Below are 22,957 nucleotides of genomic sequence, written 5' to 3'. Positions count from 1 at the left end.
AAAAAGCACAGAGCTACCAGAACAAAGGGGTTTTTTGTTTGTTTGTTCGGGTTTTACTTTGGTTAAATTTCTTTGCGGTACTAGGTATCATAGAATGCCTGGAACATTCTGCAGGGGCACTACTACAGCTTATGACTAACTAGATCTTTTAAAAATCTGGTTTCTTAGCTAGAAATATTTCTAGTTTTCTAATTTCAGAAATATTAATTATTAATTACATTTCTATTTTCTTGTAAGCAGTTGACCATGAAACCTGAGGTTTTCAAAGACAAAGCATAACAAATACTCTGACAGAAGCATTTTTTCTATATAGGATTATGACAAGAGATGTCATCCAAAAAATTGAGTACAAAAACCTGAACAATATATTAAATTTAATGAAGGTGCTTCCATTTCTTCTATAAATAATGTATTTTTCCATTGATAATTGGATTCTTTACCTTTCTTGAACTTCCTATGAAAGCTTTTACTTTCAAGAAGTTAGTTTCTATGAAAGGAGGGTTGGAATTTGACAATTTCTTAGATCTAGGACTTTAGGATAGATATGGGTTTCTTACTTATGATTACTTCCAGGAAAACATAATTTGTTGTGTAATCACTAAAAAATGAGTGTTTCACATTTACACCTGTCTATGTGTTATATAAATTCAGGTCCTGATTACTTCTTGGGAGAGTAATACTGTTGGCCATGATACAGGGTACAAATACCAGTTCATATGTGCTGCTTTCCTCCAGTACTTCCTGCATTTTCACCAAAATGTCTCACTTCTTTTAACTATTACAAATTGGTTTGCATTCTAAAAGGCTTAATTCCAAAAATGTTTCCCCCAGCAGTCTGAGCTCTGTGTTCTGATTTTGTTCTTGGTGCTTTCCACTGGTTTCCTTTATGAATTTCACAAAATTTTTATTCATCCATTTGTCATTTACATGGCATCTCAAATAGGATCAGTTTATGAAGAAACAGTAAGCTACCAGATGTTAATAAGTGATCACAGGAATTAAACTTGGCCAGATGTGGGTGAGTTTTTCAACTCATTGATTATCAAGTTATTAAAATATTCTAAACCTAAGTAAAATGTTGCATTTTCCTCTAACTTGGCATTAAATTTTAGTCTGAATTCTTAACATGCAATGAAATTAAACCAACTGTGAAAACAAGGTAATCAGTATCCTACAAGTTCAACTGTAATTGATACATAAAATTTGCTATGTTTTGCACTTGATAAAAAAAGAAAAAAAAAATAAATCCACTGGTCATATTCACTCAGGCAGGAAAATGATTGAGCATGATATTTCCCTCTGTTCAGGCAAAACCTGAAATCACTTTCTACTATTCTGTGCCAGCAATGAGTTGTAACAGATGTAATGACACTCCAGAACATCCCATATGGGCATAGGGATGAGAATATATGGGTGAGATCAGAGGGGCACTTATGAGATAAATTTCCCATTGTGCTTTGGTACATATATCCTGGAGCAATCTCGGAGCACATACCTGATTTCTTTCCAATGAATCTAATCTGAAGCTTTTCCCCTGTGCTCCCTGTTGCTGGCATGCAGCCACATTCCATATGCCCAGCGCAGCAACCACCCAAAGCAATCTCCTATCCCCAGAATTTGTCACTTCCTCAGCACCGTTTCACTCTACATCTTTGCTCCTATCGCAGTACATTTCTCACAGGTGTAGATAGCTTAGGTAGCTATTCATTATGAAGACTGTTCATGGTTATAAATACATACATACAGAGAGTGTAATGCTTTCACCATTGAATTAAAGTCGGATTTTAAGTTTAGACAAGACATACCTCACACAAAATCTTTTAAAAATATCCTCAGAGTTCCTATTTAAGGCAAAAAATGGGCTATAAAATACATTACAACATCTATTCGTATAAAAGTATATCTGTACTTGGAGAGAGACACTTAGGGATTTAAAAAATATAAGTATCTCAAAATTTAAATCAACTCATCTGTCAAGACAAAACCAGATCATAATTCTTCAGAAAAAAAAGCTCTCCTGTATTTTCTTTTAGGATAACATAGATCCAGTGACAAGTCAAATACAACCACATTTCACTCATCCCACTTCATTACAATGGCAAGTCACTGAGAATAAATTTGTAATTCAGACAGTTCATCAACCTATTCCTTGTTTCAATTCTTCATGCTTTAGCTCCTAGCAATTTTATATCCTTTTATTTTCAGTTGTTCATAATGACTTGTTATCAATGAAACAGACTTGTTCAAATTTAATATTTTTTTTTGCTAGAAGTTGTATTTTCCTGGATGCAGCTGCTCTTGCTTGAAATCATGTTATTGTGAATTCAGCCTACTTCAAGTACAGGTATGTTGCTGTTAAAATGGCAATGACTAGTTTGGTTTTCATGGCTGACTTTCCAACCATGTGTTTGTTGGCTAAGTAAAGTTCACACTGTAATCAAAGATATGTTGATATTGTAAGCTATTATAAGCTATTAATTGCAGTTAGAAACATAGGCTATTCCTTCCATCCCTAAGAATCCCTAAACTGGTCATTAAGATTTGCTTCAGGAAAAAAAATTATGCCATCTTAGCATGATAGTTATTTAAGTCTCGTTTTTAATCAGTTATTCCTCTTGAACTGTTTGTGCTCTCTATTGTATGTAGAGAGGCTGTATTCTCACAAGTCCTATTTATGTAACTACTTACATAAGGAAAGTAAAACCTATGAAATTGTCCCATATGCTAAATGAATAGTTACACACTGATGACGTTATTTGCACCTAAGCTTTGAAGTAATACAACTAACATTAATGTTAGTACCATGCATACTGACAGAAGAATGTATCTGTAGTATAGATATTGATTTTTTAGAAAAAAAAAAATCTGAAATGTAAGGAATATTGAACACTGGGTGTAAAGATCATGTCTCTGTGGAGCCTTACAGTACTGTTTTGCTGCTTGTATAGTAGCAGTGCTGTTGATTTTATAATGCATTCTATATAATGTTTCTATATGTAATATATTCTGCAAGGGCCATGCTACTCACAGGCCTACTACTGTATCAGTGGAAAAAAAAAAAAAGTCTTTCAAAAAAATCTATTTTAACACCAAGACTTTATTGGTGCCTGAAATAGCACTTTTTTTTTTTTCCCAAACAGGACTGTGAGCTCCTCTGTATGTGCATTTCATATCCCAGCTCCCTAGATGCAAAGCCACCAAAGTTCCACTCTATCACAAATGCTCTGAAATCACTGAGTTGGATAAGCCTATGTCATCCTTTCCTCATCAAGAGATTTAACAACTGCTTGGCTTGATAGACAGTACACTTTTATAACAAGAGTTAGCTACACTAATTTTTCTCTCTTAAAAAAAACTTTAAGGTAATGCAACCACATGCATGTCATAAGGTGTTCAACGAGTTAAATGCAGCTATGGAAGGATATCTAAACTTGTAAAGCAAGGAAAGTACAGAGGAAGTGGAAGATAAATGTTGCATTCAACCAATTAGGAGAAAACGTCTCACAAGTATACAAGAAAAATGAGCACTACAAGAAATATAAGAAGCAGTAAAAAATAAGAAACTTACTTATTTCTAACCAACCCTCTGCTGACTTTTAGCGACACTAGGTGAAATTATACATGCATGATTTATTTTCTAAATCATTAGGTTGAGCAGTGTTTATAAGCAATTTGTATAATCAAATGTTAATGATATACAGTGGATAGATGATTAAAGGACTATGATGGGAGCTTTTCTTATCGCTTTGGAGGAAACAACAAGTAAAATTTAAAGTATGCCAAATACAGCTGGTTAATTGCAGTTCAGGCTGTATTTTGCCATTCAGAATGCCAAATGCAAGTATGCGTGTTCAAACATGTCTTTTTTTATTTCTCAACTGGGTAGTCTGAGGACTTGATTAATTAAGCAACTGAATAATTTATCCATTTCTAATGTATATTTTTATAAATTACATTCTGAGACGAATGTCAGCTATTTATGGACAGTGAATGGCAGGACAGGAAATCATTTCAGCATTCTTAATGGGACAGCAAAGGACTTACGTCAACCGAAAATGAGCAACTCATTTTACAATTTACTCACCTAGACATCCCACAAAACAAAACTTTTCTGACTATATGATATTTTAAAAGAACTAAAGGTACAATTTCATTCCACATTAAATAATGTAAGTGGATGGATAGGAACTGGAATGAATCCAAAATTCAAAACCTTGTCTTCTCTATTGAAGTCGATTAAAGAAAATTAGTAGATACTTTTTAATGAATTTTAGTTTATATCCTATGAGGACTATAGTGTAGTACTTCTGAATAATTCTATCAACCTTTAATAAGGTGTTCTAGGAAGACTAATTCACAGAATTAACTTAAAGGCATTGCCAGCTTTCTAGTCTCTGGGCATTTAATTATTTTTTTTTAATCTAAAACCTTTTTGTTACCAAAGCTGAAAGGCACATTGATTTGAATCTTCCACTCTGCATGCTGATTAATTAATATTTAGTAGAGAACAGCATTTGACACTACCATTGGGATTCTCAGATACAGCAAACATCTGGCTCCAGAGGAAAGCAGAGAGAGGGTTTCTGTGAAGATTTGGTGGGCAGGTGCCACCATGCTGACCCAGGTGGTGGTGGTGGTGTGGAATTTCATGATAACAGAGAGTAAATGGTTACGTGTATTACCTAAACAGATGAACAAACACTATTGGCTCTGAACAAGTCATGTACAAAAAGCATACCATTCCCTGCAGAAAGGGAAAACATTTCTGTAGAAAAGGAAGTCATTTAAGGTGCAATTATAGAATATGTGTGGTTGAGGTGGTTTTATTTTGATGTTTTCAAGCAGCAGCTGATGCAAGACTTATCAGCAAAAGTGTTGGTGTGAGTGTGCAAGGGACCCTGAGTACATGTTGGGGGCTAACCTTGCCTGAAGCCTACACAACTGTGCCTTCTCTCCTCTTGTTCAATGGGCTCAACTGGCTTAGACCTCTGCTGCTGTCGCATATGATTTCCACTCATACCAACCCTAAAAAATGCAGCTGGCACTACCGAATTGCAGAATCAATCACAGAATCTTAAGGGCTGGAAAGGACCTTGAAAGATCACCTAGTTCAACGCCCCTGCCAGAGCAGGACCACTTCGAGTAGGTCACACAGGAACCAGTCCAGGTGAGTGTTGAAAGTCTCCAGAGGAGAAGACTCCACAACCCACCTGGGCAGCCCCTTCCAGTGCTCCCTTACCCTCACAGTGAAGTTTTTCCTTGTGTTTCTTTGGAACCTCTTATGTTTTAGCTTGTACCCATTGCCCCTTGTCCTATCACTGTACATCATTGAGAAGAGCCTGGCTCCATCCTCCTGACAACCCGCCCTTTACGTATTTGTAAACATTAATGAGATCACCTCTTGGTCTCCTCCAAGCTGAAGAGATCCAACTCTTTCAGCCTTTCATCGTAAGAGAGGATGCTTCACTCCTTTATTCATCTTTGTGGCCCTGTGCTGAGCTCTCTCCAGCAGCTCCCTATCCTTGAACTGAGGAGCCCAGAACTGGGCACAATATTCCAGATGTGGTCTCACGGGGCAGAACAGAGGAGGAGAACCACAGCCCTTATAATCCACCCCAGGATGCTATTGGGCTTCTTGGCCATGAGGGCACATTGTGGGCTCATGGTTGCCATGACCTCTCAGGTGCCTTTTCCCTATCCTACTCTCTAAGAGTTCATTCCCCAGCCTGTACTGGTACATGGGGTTATTCTTTCCCAGATGCAAGACTCTATATCTGCCCTTGTTGAATTTCATTAGATTTCTTCCCACTCAACCCTCCAGCCTATCCAAGTCTCACTGAATGGCAGCACAGCCTTCTGGTGTGTCAGCCACTTCTAGTTTAATATTGTCAGCAAACTTGCTGACAGTGCCCTCTGTTCCCTTGTAAAGGTCATTAACCGCTTAATTATTTGAACTGTAATACTTATATTAATTACAAAAATAAAACATGATACAAAAAGAAAGTAACAAATTATTGACACTAGCTTGGTTTTACCAAAATCAGAGGCAACAAGTAAATAGGGAGAAACATAAATCTTTTTTTTTCCCCTCCAGTAAAATCACCAATCAAAGCCACGAAACTACTCTGTACATCTTTCTTTTTCCTCCAACAGTCTTTGCGTTAAAGTCTCCAAACCAAATTACTCCAAATATAGGTAGGACAATATGGTACTGATTTAGAATATATCCTGTAAATATTTTTTTAATATAAGCCTTACTAAAGGCAAAATTCCAGCTTTATTTGGGGCACACATGCTTGTACATTTCATCTACATGTGCAGTTTAGAAAGAGATAGATAATTCACATAGATGAAGAGGTAAATTTATTTCTCTGGAATTTTATACATCTCTGGATAGATAGGTATAAAGATCAATTACATAAATCCTAAAAAAATGACTTGTAAAAGATTTTAAAGGATAACATCAAAGCAAATGCCTAGAAACCCTAGATTTTTAGAAATGTTCTTTCTAAAAAATATTTTCTTTATCATGAATGCAATGCAAATGCATGTAGTTTTGTCCTATTTTCTAGCACAGAGAAATGAAGCAAGTAATGGAAAATCAATTTCAACTAGATCTAAGCAAAATATTTACTTTAAAAGTGCATTTTTGGATAAACAGAAACATTGTTTCTTAAGTTGAATTCAGTAAATATCAGTCAAATAACCCAAACAGACAAAAAAGACTAAAAATCTAGATATGGAACAATATATTTTTGTTGGCTAGAAACAGTCTCTCTTCCAAGGCAGCCATGGAACTGAAAAAGGTATTGTCATTGCATAAATGCCACAAAATAAAGACAGTGATTTCTAATTCATGAGAACATGCAGCTAATCTATACTTATACCACACATACCCCTTGCCCGTCTTACAAAGCTGGTTAACTCACTGTTTACCAAACATTTTAGAGATTAATCTCTTTCATAGAATTCTTCTGTCTCCCACTTTTTTTGAGGGGAAAATCCTAGTAATTGTTTGCATGCTTTGGCTTATAACTAACTTTTCCACACAAAATAGGAGTGTTTCAGCTAGAACATGATATGAAATTGACAGCAAAGGGATGTCACTGTTTAGGCTGCTGGTTTGAATTTTATCTCCAGAGGTAGGCATTACCATACAAATCTCATCAGAAGGAAAGGAAAATTAAACCTAGACCTTCCAAGTACCATGATAGTCTTTTCCATATTGAGGAATACCCTTTATTTTGCTGACTATATGATGTGTGGTGGTGAGAAAAGTTATACTTGAAGATCAGGCCCTCGCTGGTAAAGCAGGAAGGGTAAGATCTAAATTAAGGAGGTTAATATGGTTTTAGTTGCTTAATAGAGGTCCCCCCATCCTTAAGAAAATATAATGAGCTTTGAGAACACTGAAAGTTGGTTACACTCTTGTGTATTTAGTAATGTTACTAACAGCTATTTAAGTATGTAAACACTTCAGGAAATGAAAGTTTGAGGATTAGGTGTTTACAGCAAATGATTGCCTAAATGTTTTCCAGTACCCTTTTGTAAATTAGCCTCTCACTGTGAAGCTCACAAAAGTTGCAACAAGTGAGAAGGTCATCAGAGAGGTTCAGCACCACATCATGTTTACATATATAATGGTTACGTTTCATATCTCTGCTATCTGATGGAACTGATAAGATACTATCACTAATGTTATTAAAACTGTTTTCACTGCTGAAGTTTGCATGCATAGCCTTGAGTAGTTTTACACAAGCATATTTATCAGTGAAGCAACATCATATTACGGCTGAGTTGTAAAAAATAGAATATCAGACACAAGAAATTAAGGGCTTTAACAATGAAGCCCAAGATGAGGAGAGGAAATTACTTTATTACTTTGCAGAAGACAGTAAAGAATTCTATTTCTGACTTGAGTGGTTCTCCATCTAACGGTATTTAAGTAGTCATTCAGTGATCTAAGTACGGAGGCTACTTGAAGGAAAAGAAATTTTATGGGCACAAGAATAGCAGAAGGTTACGGTAAAGTACAAAATGTAAGTAAAAAAGAAGTTAAGCAAGATATAAACATTGAAACCCACAACAGATGAAATTCCCTAGTCATCTGTGGCTTTGCTTTCAATTCAGAAATGCTGTAATGAAGGCTCATTGATCACAGCAAATTCAATGCAGGATCAAAACATAAACAATTTTTGCTCAAATTGTGGCAGAAGCACTCTGGAAGAAAGCAAAGATTGAAAGGTCTTTTACTCAAGAATAACAGAAGGAAAACACAAAATGGCATGTCAGCAATTTTTATCAAATATATTTTGAATTGGAGAATTTTCATGTTTCCCATCACCTTTATGTAAAATACTCTTTGGTTTCTAGGACAGTTTACTTTGTTGCCCAGTTTAGTTATATTACCTATGTCAATGCTAAAAACCATACTTGGGAATATCCTTTTGCATTTTCTGAAATCCTTCTTGCAAGCCAGAAAAAAACCTCATCCCTAATATGTTTGTAGTCAGATAGAAGATATCAAAGATATGTAAAACTTGAAACAGAAGGGGATTGATGGCATAGTTTGTAGAGGATGATGGGGTAACCAGACTGACTTAGAAACTGTTTGGACTAAATAGTTCTATCCATCTGAGTTATAATGGAATGGGCCTCTTTTTCTGCTAAGCTTCACTTTTGAGTGCTTGCTGGAGTGTTTTCAGGTAATCTCCAAATAAATGAAGAGCTGCTCAAATGAATGAGAAAAAGAGTAAGCTTTGAACACTGTCAAGAGGCACAGGAAAAGTACAAGATAATGACAAAAACCAGAGAGATGAAATGGAAACACAAGAGAAATGGGGAAGGAGAGGAAAATTTTCAAAAACTCAAATAGTACAGAATTTTAATAAAACCAATTGTTTATCACTGTGATACAGTTACAGCATTGGCTGTAACTGAGAATGGACTGAGAAGGTAAAAATGGTTAGAAAGCAGTAGTGATTTTGCATAAAAGGAAAACCAATAAATGAGAGGAGTGTGAAAAGTAATGCTTGTGAATATATCAGGCAAAGCTAACCTTGTAATGTCAGACACTCTCACTATGCTATTTTCTTTGATAAAATATCTTGCTTTTTTTTTTGCATTTAAATATGTTGTCTATACATTGACCTACTAAACCTAAAATAATTAAACACACTGTGAAAAAATTAGTAGTTTGAAAACACATGAAGTTCTTAGTAATTACAATCATACTATTGGAGACCTGTACCCAAACATATTCTTTCTCCTAACTAGGTCTGCAGCCTGAAACTCTGTCAGGAAAGGAATGGGAAATAGGCAGCTAATTTGTGCAGAGAAGTCAGGTCTTGCCAGTGTTTTAGATCTTGAAAGGTTTTTGGGACAGAAAGTAAGAGCTACTTTTCCCTTTTTTTCTTTTTGAAGGAAAAATGAAAATAATTGAAGAGACACGCTATCTCTACTGGTATTTAATAACTTATAAGGTCTGAGCACTTAATAATGGAATACATGACATGCTGGAGAATATTTCCATCCTATATCTAATCTGTGTTTGTATTTATGAGTGTTAGGCTATACATACATGGAAGTCCATATTCCACAGTGTTGTCTAAGGCTGGATGCTTTCCTGGTTTACAGCAATGGAAAAAATGTGCTTAGACACAAGAATTACCATTCAAATACTTCTCCCTTTGCCTTTATTAAGAAAGAGCCATCTACTGATACTGGGCATATATTTGAAATGTCAGAAACTACAGAGACATATCTAGCAATGTGTGACTCTTGTCCAACTACCCATTTTCAGTTTTACTCTTTTCTTTCCAGAGAGCTAACTCTATGATGAAATGATATTCCTTGTTCTGATGCAATATCGTGGCCTGGAGGTCCTGCAATTTTGGATAAACAGAGGTCCATCTGAAGAATTTGCTTTTTCCTACTCCCCAACTATCATGACAAACATGTAGGTATAAAAAAAGCTACACGTGATAACGACTTTCCCTGACAGTGAGGAATCACAGAGAATATAGTGACTGTAAAAAACAGTAAGTGCCCTGATAATGCTACATAGCTTGGATTTCAGCATAGTAAAAAGACAGGCCAGCTCACACCAAGATATGGAGCTGACAGTTTCTTCTGAGCCTAACAAGTGTCCCACAAGTCCCACATGTCCCAAAAGAGTGACTGTAACTCATGTCATAGAGTGGGACTAATTGATTAGGATTTGTGCTTATTTCCTTCTGGTGGATTATTCTTGGAAGTACTTATTCAGATAAAAGTTCTTATTGAATTAAAAGTGGAGGTGTTGGCTGAATAAAAAGCAAGGTGTGAAACCAAGGCTTAATGAATACAGCCAAAAAAACCCCAAACAACATATATCTGGGGGAAGGGAATTCAAGGCACAGTTTTTCAATGCATTAACTCCCAAGGAATTTGATCTGTATTATATTTTTAAAAGCCTTGCCTTCTTTATCCTCAAACGTGGCTTGATTATTTTGCAGGTGCTGGATATGCGGATTTGGGTACCAGTTGTACTATCTGTATTTGCTGTATTTTATCCTCCAGACTGCCTAAGGCCAATGATATGCAGCTGAGTATGAAAGTAAAATTTGATTCTGCCTCAAACACAGCTGAGAGGAAAGGAGCAATGAGCTGTGCTCTTGTTTATACAAGTAAGATAAGAAAAACTACTTTCATTTGACAGCATGCTCTATACTGATACCACTACACTGAAGGAAGAATTCATTCCCTGCGAGTACTTCAAAGTCAAAATTTCAGACACATAGCTTGGTAATACAAACACAAGCAACAGCAAAATGTTTTTTACTTAGTCTGGCAGTCCTCTGGCACTCCTTGTCATGCTACCAATGTTGTGCTCTCAGTTGGGAAACCATAAAACTAGTTGACAAAGATCACCCCAAACTTTCTCCTGCATGCAACAACTCAGGAGAGTTCTTTGTATGTGAGTGCCCTGGATGAGTGATAAGAAGAAAATAAAAGACAAAAGAAAACCAATGACAAAGCAGGCATATTATAAGAACTGGAGGAATGATAAAAAAATAGGCAGTGAAGTACAGCAGGATATAATTTTCACAGCCTTATATTGTACCAGGAGATGACAGTACGCTAAATTGTGTTAGCCTTAATTGTGATTAGTACAAAGCATTTAAGAAGGTTTCTTAGTGTCATTGTATTCTTCCCTACTTAGGGCTGGAAACTTGTCTCAGCCCCTACTGTAATTTCTTGTCTGAAACCAAAGAGCTCTCCCTGGGGAGGTGCTTTGTGCCCCTGGATCTACACTGAGAAGTCTATTTTCTTCTCCCTCAGCAGAAGAAAAGCTCTCAGTTGTATTTCCCTTCTTATCTCAGGTGTCATGAATGAAAGGCTTTTGGCATCACCATCAGATTTAGACACAGACTTACCCAATTTGTGCCCTCCGTCTATATAGACCTTGAAATGTTACTTAATGAGGTATGACTGGCCTCAGGATTTGCAGCCACATTGACTAGTATTGACAGAGAAGAAGAAAAGTCATTTAATGAGGAGTCCTGAGAGGTACCTGGCCAAGAATACGCTCTCACACGTTGCTATGGGTGACCAGAGTGGAAAGGCAAGGGCTCACCAACTGCTCAATACTGTAACTTGCATAGGGATAGCAATAAAAAAACCCACAATATGGAATAAAAAGGAAACAAAAAGCATGAGTAGGTTGAATTTGCCAACTTTTGACATTTTAAGCCCCTGTAAATTGTCTCACTAGTGTTACACATTTTATAATTGTTGTAAAACACATTTATGAAGGTTTTGAGGCTGTGCTTATTTATGACACATTGTAATGCCATTTTGGCACCACTGTCTCACCCTGTTATACATTAGACGCATAACTAATGATTATGCAAAAGAAGATCATTCATGACTTTTAGTCAATTCTTGATTAGTAAGATGCCTGTGTTATGCATAATAATAGACCAAATGTTTATCCTGATGAGTCATTATCCAATACTTGCACAACTCTAATCTAAATTCCAAGAAGGATCATCCATAACAGAAAATGGGAAATTAACACCAGAAGTTAATGGCCATTGAAAATTTTGCTTTCTTTTGAAGTTTAGATCACATTTTAAAATGTAATCAAAAAGAAGGACATCATGGCAAAATATTATTAACAAAAAATATTTTAAACATCAGAAATCTACCTGTGAAGTGAAGGAACATCACTTAAGGAAACCCTTGACAGCATTTGAAAACACAAATATCAAGTTATTCCTTTTTATGTTACTGAGAAGTGAGATTTAGCATATAGAAAAGGTAAGAATTGACTGGAAGAATGTCTAGAGGATGTTCTAAAAGCATTTGCAGGTATGTCTGTCAAAAAATGTGCCTCAAAAGTATCCGAAGCTGTTCACTTTCAGCTTTTTTTGTGCAGTTTCTCAGTGCTCTATTAAACTAGCTGTTATGACTAGGGCAACATACTTTCATTATCTTTGATTCTTGTTATGTAATATATTCAGTGCATTTCAAAGATGGTGGACTGAGGCTCTGGAGTAGGAGATCCTCTCTCCATCTTTCTGTGAACAAAGTACAAACATGCTCTCTTGGCAAGGCCAAAGCTTTACAAGTGCCCAGAGCAGTTAATTCCTATCGATATTGTTTGCTTTGACACAGAAACATCATACATAAATGTTGCTTTAGGAAAGTAACTTGGATTTGGAAGGAAAGAATAAATGAATTGTTTCAGAGGCCTTATAGTAGAACAGAAAACTCAACAAAAGGATCCATTTTCAAGTCTTAATTTGGAACATACAGAAAGAAGGCAGCAAGAAAAAAAAAGCTACTCACAATTTCTATATGGCAAATACTACCAAATCAAAACAGTAAAAATTTCAGGGGAAGAAGACCAGAAAGAATGCTATTACTGTCACCTTGACTGAGCATTCACATAACACCAGCCAAAAAGAGCCTAACCCACAATTCCTGTGAAGAGCCTGCAGCTCTGTCTCAGGATTAAAATACATGCAAGTTATGGAAAATCCATCTCATGTTCAGGTAAGCTGCTCTGAAGGTCAGTCACACTGTTAAAGCCTTTTCCCATACCTTTAGTGAGAGTTTCTTTGTCATGAATTTCCTTAGCTTCCATGATATGAAGGATTTCATAGGTTGGGGTTTTTTTCCTAGATTAAAGATGGATCAGCTATCAGAAATCTTTTCACTATTTAAGCTGTGATCACCTCCTAACCTTTTTTTTTTTTTACATTTTTTTGGGTGGGTAGGAGATAAACTGAATAGCTTAAGTCCTAAGCTGCTTAAGAGTTTCTAAGCCTCTTATGGCAGGGGATGTTTTCTGAAAACTGAACTATTTTGCAGCTTTTTTCTGACTAACCTCCAAATTTTCACATATTTCCTGAAATACAGATGACAAAACCAGACATGATGTTCCACTGCTTGCCTTGTACTGTTTACATAGAGGAAATAGTACTAACTGGTCTCTACAGTCTTGCAGTAGACTAATTTCCCTGCTTCTCCAAGGACTTAATTTGACTCTCAGCTCATGAGGTGACCCATTATACTGGGTTCTCATCTTTAGTCACATTTTGTAAGTCTCACTCATTTGGGCTTGGATAATTAGTATGAACTTTGGGCCAAGCACAGGTACATTATGCAGGAACCACCTCTCACTCTTCTCAAAAGGCAAGCAGTAAATTCAAAAGTGTTCTGTAAGAAGAGTTCTGTCCTCTTTTCTGCTGACTGCAAGAGAACCCAGAGTTAAGATCCTGGGAAGGTAGTTTGCTGTCTCACTTGGTACACAACCATGGCCATCAGGACCATGACACTATTACAGAATGTTTGAGATAAGCATTTTAAAGAATTAGTCCTTTAAGAGTTTTTGTTGATGGACTGGGAATTTTCTGTATTGACACAGTACATTGTCACAGTGTGTGACATAGGATTCTAAAAAACATCACACATAAATCACTACGATATACATTTGAGCAAGCATTGAACAAATGTTCAATGAAAGCACAAACTCCATGGGATAATCCTGCTGTAACAAACGCATGTAAAAAAGTGAAGGGGTTAATGCTAAATAGGAACGAAAGACAGGAACAGTTGTTGGCACACAGCAAAGAAATTAAAAGTTGAAAAACTTATCTATCAAAATATTTATAGTATATTTCTTTTCAAGAGTAAATAATTATATGAGATAATGAGTTTAGAGTGACCCATTAACCAACACACAACACAAGGCTACTGAGATATACTGTTCCCTACTTACACATTTAGAGGTTGCCAGGCAGGCCACTGTGCTTTTGCCTTGATGACTGTTAAAACCTCATCGCTCTGTGAAAAGAGATAAAAGAAAGTGATTGTAACAATTTAACAATGACTGTAATATGATTGACAGCAAAAAAAGAGAAATAAGAATAACTGTGTCTCCAAATTCTGACTATAGGAAATATGCTTTGTCCTCTTTCTAACTAGACACCTCCTTCCTCAGCTGCCCAGGGTTCATCAAGGAGCCTCTACAAATGTAGGAGGCAAGAGCAGAAAGTAAAGGCACTCGGACCTTGGACACAGTCTCTCTTCTGCAGGAACTGAAATGAGCTTAAAACACCAACAGCAGTTCAGAGATGGTATTGTTTTTGCATCATGAGCTAAAGGGAAAGCTTTTAGAATGCTGCACCAGGATGGCAAGTATAAATAAGGATAAAACCTTTGCAATGGGGAAATACTCTAAAACAATATGACCAAACAAAGTTTATTCTGGTAACACTATCCCAGAAAAATATCTGTGCTATATCCTGGGCTGTTTCTCCACACATAGTAGTTTAACAGCAGAAAAAGTATGTCTTGGGCTGTGGATGTGGACACTCTGACAACCCTTGTGGCTGGGAGAATTTACCTAGTTAAACAAAGCAAGGACAGAAAAATTACTTTTAATACATTACAGATCTTCAGGCCAAGAGGCAGACTAAAACTAGAGGCTCCTACTCTAGGCAATCTAACATCCTGTGAGCATGTATGATACATTGTTATCATCATTTATGTAAGGATGTAAAGAGTCCATGGTGAGTGCACTGCAATCTCCTCCAAGCAAAGTCATTAATAGCACCTTCTCTTTGTTCCTATTTACACATATGAAAATTATGGGGTGAAATATAGCAGACACCTTTGTAAGCCTGCAGTGTGGCAAAGCATCCTACAAAGATTATTTCTTAAAGTCTGTAGTAATTCCTGCATCAGCAGTTTTAAACTTTATATTGGTACAATAAACCCAGGACAAAGGCAGGAGACCATTAACGCAGCTCTGATGCCCAAAAAACATCTATCGTACTTTTTTAGAAGTGTTTTCCATCCCACCCTCCCCCCTTAGAAATCCACCCCAGTAATTTACCTGGAGGAACACAAAGTTCAGAACTCATTCACATGATTTCTGCTGTCTCTTAAAAATATTTCCCAATTAGACAGAGAAATCCAGCTCATACATTACCAATAATTGGCACTTCCAACAGAGCTGACCTTTCGGTTTGGTGATAATAGTGCCATTTCCTACTTGATAGCAATAGTACTGCTACCCCAGAATAGCTTTAGTCCGTAGATATCCTCATTTAAAGAAAACAGTTTTCACTGGTTGTTTCTATCACTCTCAATATTTTATGACTCTCATGACTCCCTCTTTCTACCAAAGCAAGATGATAGAACTGATGGGCCCTTTCTGTACCACACAAGGTTTTCAATCTGAGGAATGCACATGTGACATGACCTCTCCCTCAACCTGAGTGGATGGATAAACCATTTCTTAAAAATCCTTTTAATGAATACAGATGCTTGGCCAAAACTTTTGCTACATTAAATGTCCTGAGCTAAGACAGCTGAAAGTCTGACTCTATAAAGTCAAGTAAGTATAACAAGATTTAAGCAAACTTTCATACTGCTAATATAGTTGAAATAAAGAGAAATTTATAATGAAAGGGAGCAATGAGACAGCAGAGGTACAGCAGCAGACAAGTTCCATGGGGCAGGCCCTGGGTGAGCAGCAGCAGGCTGAGCCACCGGCATGGCCCTCTCCCGGCCTGGCCCTGGGCTGGCTGGAACCCAGCAGAGACAGACTCCATGCAGCAGAGGTGCATCACATCTGGGTTCACCCATGTCAACCTTAGTTCCTCCACACCTTCAAAAGTGGAAGACACAGCTTTGCCCTCCAAGTGATTTAAAAGGAAACTGATTGAATGAGTGAAGTTAAAAGTCTGAAGTTAAAAGACATTACTTGTCTTTCTCTGTCAGTGAAATTTGTCTCAATTTTTACATTTCCTTGTTTCAACATCCTCCAACCAAGCACATCTTCACTTACTTGCCCTGAGAACACATTTACATGCAAAATTATTAACTGTGTAGAGCATATCCCAAAGAAAGGTTGTTATGAACATAGATGGTTAAATTAATTTAAATTATACACTTCTTATCTAATAGAAACCGCTAACTATATTAGTAACATCCAAATCACTCATGTCTGAAAGCATTTTAATGTGTGCTATTCAAATTAAAAATGCGTATCAAGAGCGGATGAACTATGATTAATAACTTAGTAGTAAGTGCAGAAGGAAGGAAATGAAGAACAGAGCATGGTGCATTTAGACATCCCTGAATCTTTAAGGGAGGTGAAAACCCAAGTGCCAGAGTTGAATTCATGGCCACTTCCTGAACAGTAATCAAAATCAAAAGATGCAGAATCCAGCTTTCTGTTGGGCCTGGAATGAAAATATAAGTTTTTAATACTTAGAGCTCTTAGAACTCCTTAACAATTACCCAAGTTGCCACTTGAATTAAATCATTGTTATTCCAGACTGATATTCTAATTATGCACTTGTCTCTGTCATGCAGAGTTGTAATATTTTCAATTAAAAGACAAAAAAAGTAACAACTATGCTGTTCTTAATGCCAGTGTTTATTTACTTCTACACATGATAATAGACAGATACGTGAGGAGATATTTTGTACACTAAAGAGTTTTCCTAGGACAAGCATTTATGTCAAGAACATAAAATCTTGAAAGCAACACATTCTACTTGCCACCTTGGGTCTGTGAGGCTGTTTGTTGCCATGCGAGGTCTGGCTGCTAGGCCAGGAGAACCTAGCTCCACTCACCACTTGTGAAGCCACCAGCCTGCATCTCTCCAGCCTCTTGCAGGGAGCTGGATCAGGGAGCTCATCCAGAACAGCAATGACCTTCCTCTGCCTCCAGCTTCTCTAGCTGACCTCCCACATTTTTAAGGGAATGTAATAAACAGCATGAAGACGTTATCCTCCATGCAACTTCATAGCCTTGTGATCAAACTATAGATAGAGAGTAAGCTATAGAAAAGATACAGTGCTTGGATTTGCTGGCTAGTCTCTCAAGCTATAATTTACTGGCAGATGGTAGAAACTGGGAGGAAATGAAATGCTTGAAGAGAAACCCACAGATTAATAATATACAGCTAGCTGATATTACCCAACTGCTCTGAATAGCCCAATTGCACAGAATTTACAGAAGTATAAAACACCACATAATTTTTATGAATTTTAGTAAACATTTTCTTAAGACTTACTGTATTACATTTGTGCCTTTTTTTTCTCTCCTCTTTATACTCCTGAAGTTTTGCTTTGATTTTTTTTTGAAGTAAACAATCGCATTCATATCAAAATATGGCAAAAAGAGCTAAGATGTTTCAGTCTCATATGTCGCGAGATATCATTTATGTATTTGGCTGGGAAGCAAGGATTCCCAAGTAATGAAACTGTTAAGGTTTTGAAAAACTGTGTCACTTGCAAAATGATGAAGTGTCAAAATGTTACAATGTCAGAACAAGTTAAAGGGAAGGAAGGGCACTAATGCTTTGCTTGGAGCTGCTGGAAATCTTTTAGGTAAAGTCTGACACACTTCTATTCCAACAATAAAAAAGTGGAAAAAAAAAGAAAGAAAATTGTCAGACTTATGTTATGCCTCTGTTCACATGGAAGTTGTATGGGACCAAATTTGGGACTACCTGTCAGTTGTCACAGAAATGCACAGGAGGAAAGTTGCTACCATCTTTCCTTCTCCCATTGAAGGATGTTTCCTTCCTGAGTACAAATCACAGAACTAGTACTTGGAAATTTTCAATTCAATTTTTGCTCAGCTTCTTTAGAGATACCAATATCATGCCATGGAGTATGGGTATGAAATTCTGCCACGAGGGGATTGAGGGTGCCAGTCAGTCCTAGGCAAGCCATCTCCACATGCAGGTAACTTCTCATGGGAGCAACACGCCCTGCTGCTCTGTAACTTGCTGGCACTTCTGTGTCTGTGCCTTCATTTACTGTGAGAACCTACTACCAGCATCTCTGCTACTCCTTTAAGTAGGAAGTCACAATTTCAAAATTAGCCTAAGTTCTTAGGAGTCTCCATGATAAATCGCTCTGAAAAGTGTGGTTAGGTATAATAACAAAACTTGGTATACAGAGCCTACTAAAGCCTCTTCCTCAGTTATTAATTCAACTATATGATTTCCATTTCTGGTTGAAATAGAATGTCTCCTTCTCTATACAACTAAAGCTTGCTCAAAAAGCTGGGATTTGTTTGGACTGTGGCCTAAATTAAAATATGCAAAACGAGCAAACAGTTATCCTTTTCTCCAGATCCATTTTCTACATTTGTGTTTCAAGCTGAGGGTGGGCGGTTGATTCAGTAGCAGTTCCCTATGAAAATTCTGTCCTCCAAAGAAGTTCTGATAGCGTGGTTTCAAAATGCTGTTCATGTCATTCTAATATAGACAGTGTTACTGACATTCTGAAGTTGGTAAAAAATTAATTATTTGCTTTCCATCCATTTGTTCCTGCAATGTACACATGAAGGCACAAGTAGAATAAAGTCATTAAATGGCAACAAATAGAACCCTGTGGTATGAAACCACTGCTCAATTAGATTGCTCAGCCGTGCACTTTACGAAAGATTAAAAACATTTCCTCATCTCCGGGAACAGAAAGTGGGGCATACATAGCTCAAAAAAAGCAGCATTGAAGATAGAATTTGATTTGAAGACTTTCTCAACCAAGAGGGTTTAAAACAACTTGTTTAAAGGGATCTGGAAAGCTGTGTAAAGTATTTTATGTGCTCCGGTTGCTTTTTGGTAATCAACATGTTTAGTATTTTTTCCATACTGGAAGTTATTTTTATTATTAATTTTTATTAATATTTTTATTTTATGTGTGCCAAACAACATTAGAAAACATTATTGTGCAGATCACTTAGCAGTTTGTAATAATGATCTGATTGGGTTCAGCTAAACAAATGACAGTATATTATCAGCATAAAATCAGAGTCAGGTTCAATGAACTGTGGGAATGAAAACCACTTGCTTTGTGCCAGAGCTTAATTTCACTCATTTCACACCATCACTGCTTGTCATTTGTTTGATTGTTTTAGAACAGAGAACATTTATTTCCTTCCATACACTCATCCTCATAATATCTGAATGCCTGTTTATCCACAGTGGACTCATTTTCACAAGATTCTTAGAAAGTAGAAAAAACAACATTATCCTCAATTGACAGATGATGAATCAAATGTCTTCTGGAAACAAACAAACCTACACATCTGAGGTTTCAGATAGCATTTCCACTGTAGAGTCGCCTTTTCTCTCAAAAAATAGTTTGTTATGGAAGGAGAAAGAGAGTGAGAATGAAAAAGTATAGTGCACAGAAGGTCTTCTATGGGGGATCAAATGCTATAAAAATGAGAATGATTTAGTGCTTTCAAGGAATAGTTGGGTGCTCTTAAAAGCTAATCAGTCTTCTGTGAAAAGTATAAATAGACCTTATTCCACCTCCACAGAAATCCCTTTAGGATGTGAAAAGCATGTTCAGTATCCCTAAGACCTGTTCAGTTCATGAAAATAGTTTCAGGCTAACGGAAGTCTTCAAAACCTCAAATTTTGTCTCCTTGTTGCTACATGCCATGTATAGTTAAATGTCTTGTTATGGACCAGTGTTAGGAGGACACATTTAAGAGATGATACAAACATCTGCTTGCATGCTCTGAACAGCCAGGTAGTCTACAAGGAAGCCTGAAGACTCAGCACCAAAGACAAGAGGATGCTAGAGCATCCCAAATGTGGGCACATTGATATCACATATACAAGGAAGAATTTATTCACTGTGATTCTCCTTCTCTGGATACATTCAAAACCCACCTGTTCCTATGTGACCTACTCTAGGTGGCCGTGCTTTGGCAGGGAGGTTGGACTAGATGATCTTTTGAGGTCCCTACCAGCCCTTGAGATTCTGTGATTCTCTTTTTTCTCTATAGTTGTAAACAAGGAGTTTTCTGAAGTTGCCCTAAGCCTCTCCTTTCAACACACAGAGATTTTTTTTGAATGAAAGAACAAGCAGAAGCTGGTTTCTTCCAGTTCATTAAAAAAGAGCATTTTTGAAAAGGTTAAGCTTTTAGTAATAAAATTACTTCATTTGGAAGGACAAAAAACCCATAGTTATAGACAAAGACTTACTTCTACCATTTGATGACAACTAAATTCTGTATAATTCTATGACTGACTTGGATCCAGGATGATTATACTTAAAGCCAATAGCACTTCAAAAATACACTTTAGTCAGTGGCATTATAGCAGGGCTCTGTCAGCCCATTTTACTTTGACTTCTCATATAACAGTGATTTTGTGACAGATGAAAAAATGACATATAAGACATGTAAATGTGCCTGAATGAAATTCACTATTAAATCACAGTAAATCCAAATTTAGTGCTTCCCTGTAAAAATACTCATTTCTTTTATTAAAGAAGTCTTTTTTTATTTTCTTTCACAAAATGTATTGACATTTTAGGAAATATAAAATCTGTTATTTTCAGTTAACCAAATATGAAAGTCTGGGGGAATTTCAAGGCTTTTTAATAATATCCACTCAATTACAAAAACACAATTCCGGGGCTGAGATAGATGCTGTTGGGAGGCAACTGAAGAAAAATAATAAGAAAGATGAACATTTAAATCTAATCCTGAATTGTTAATATCTGAACAGATCCCATTTCAGGAAAGAAGGAACCCAGCACTTCAGATAGTCCCAGCTGAACTGTTGTGAGGTACAGACAAGCTTTCCTGAATTGGATATTTAGCAATTTTGTATTCACGTTTACAAAGAAAAAACTCTCTGTTAGATAATCAGGCTGAGAATTTTCCCAAAATGTGGATATTGTTCAAATTTTCCAAAAAATGTAGAGGTATGCATTAAAGCTACAAATTCAGGACTGCACAGATACTGACAATGCACATTGGAAAAAAAAAAACCTGTTAAAAGGGGATGACAGGAATTATATTTCTTGATTTTGATAAAGATTACTAGGATAGGATGCAAAGAAAAATGTCATTGTTACTCTTAGTACATATCCCAAAAGCACTGATTCCCTTTGCTTTAACAGAGTTCTGTGTTACCTGTGTCCCACAGGGTTTTCTTTCAATGAAGCGATTGTTTCAGGAGGAGAGTGTAGGCTGAAATTAATAACAGAGCTGTTGCTAATGGCAACACTGAAAATCATATGCTCTATTTTATTTCCATTAAGGTGCAGTTACATAATCTAGGGTGTCCCAATAAAGCAATAATTCATTTTTTTGCATAATATAAAGCTTAGCAATGTGTGTTAATGTGCTCTAGGTATGCTCTGAGTATTTGGGTTCTTATTTTCTGTGGCTAAGCAAATTCTGTAGGAAAAGGGTATCCCTGTGAATCTGCTTCTTAAATGCATTTTGATCTTCAGCTGCACATTTTGTTGCATTCTACATAGAATGATTTACTGTCTTTAGGACAGTAGGATTTTAAGATCCTAAATTAGTTTGCCAAAACCAAGGGAAGACTTTTTAATTTTAATTTAATTTTAAATTAGGGGATTAAATTAGACTTTGAAGCTGACCATTAAGTAATGTGACTCCCATCCTCTGCTTAACAGGCTTATCCAATGCATACCTTTTTGTCCTCCTTCTGTCTTCCCCAATTTCATCAATCTTTTTAACTAATCTGGCCTTTAAACCTATGTCTAAAAGTGCTGCACAGCTACTGTTAAACTCACAAATGATTTGGAACGGTGAGTACACCAGGAACGAAATGGGGAAAAAACCCCTCAAAAAACCAATCCAACGTACCGAGGCATGTGATGTACAATAAAGCAGATGTTTGCAGACGAATGGCAAGCTGCAAGCAACAAGATAAAACCTACATTCACTGGAGATAATGATAAAAGTGTTTTAAAGCACTAAATTCACTCATCAGATTCATATCCAGGTAAATACAGCATTATTTTGCTCAGACTCCTTCAAATAGTTTGAAAAGTCAGGGACGAAAGCATTGAGACAGGTTCTTGGGCATGCTATAAATAAGCAAGTTCCACCTGCCTAAATATCAGAAAGAAACCTCAGGAGAAGGCTGGCTCTGCTCTGAGAAACAGCCCAGAGAATGAGGACAGAACAATTCTGTCTTCTGGTAAATGCTGGCAGTTAGACTCCAGGTATCATGACTATTCATCTTTCTGCTTCTCTCAGACACTAACCAAATGAAGTAGCGTGAACAGAGGAGAAGTAATTACTTGGACAACAGCAAATTGTCTTTAAAGAAGAACAGTAAAGTTGCTCAGGAAGTGAGCTTTCCTGACCCTTGATAACATTTTGACAAATCAATATTATGAGGGGGTTTTTTTCCATAAGAATGTAAATATAAATATTCTAACCTTGGTTTAACTTCTGTACAAAGACAATCACAACAGCTTCAGTAAAGATGAATCCCACCAAAAAACCTGACCAGCCTTGAACAAATTAAGGAATTGAGGATCCTACCATGAATTACACTTTCTGTAATTTGGAAATGAATATTCTTTCAGAGAAACCAATTTCACATCTCTTTCTCCTTCCATACACTTTCAGTCACTGCCATGACAAACAAGT

The 22,957-nt window shown here is 36.7% G+C and overlaps 1 protein-coding gene across 2 annotated transcripts in view; it reads right to left on the bottom strand.

The window, feature by feature from the left end:
- Positions 1-22,957, bottom strand: part of SPON1 (spondin 1) — a 193,096-nt gene that overhangs the window by 19,229 nt on the left and 150,910 nt on the right. For both annotated transcript variants that reach the window (XM_061999709.1, XM_061999708.1), the window contains one exon: positions 14,270-14,334. In XM_061999709.1, the coding sequence (XP_061855693.1) occupies positions 14,270-14,334 (65 nt within the window). The remainder of the gene's footprint in view (positions 1-14,269; positions 14,335-22,957) is intronic.

The sequence above is a fragment of the Colius striatus genome, chromosome 7, assembly GCF_028858725.1.
Source record: "Colius striatus isolate bColStr4 chromosome 7, bColStr4.1.hap1, whole genome shotgun sequence".
Classification (NCBI taxonomy): domain Eukaryota; kingdom Metazoa; phylum Chordata; class Aves; order Coliiformes; family Coliidae; genus Colius; species Colius striatus.
The sequence above is the reverse complement of the archived record's forward strand: the minus strand, read 5'-3'. Positions and strand labels throughout refer to the sequence as shown.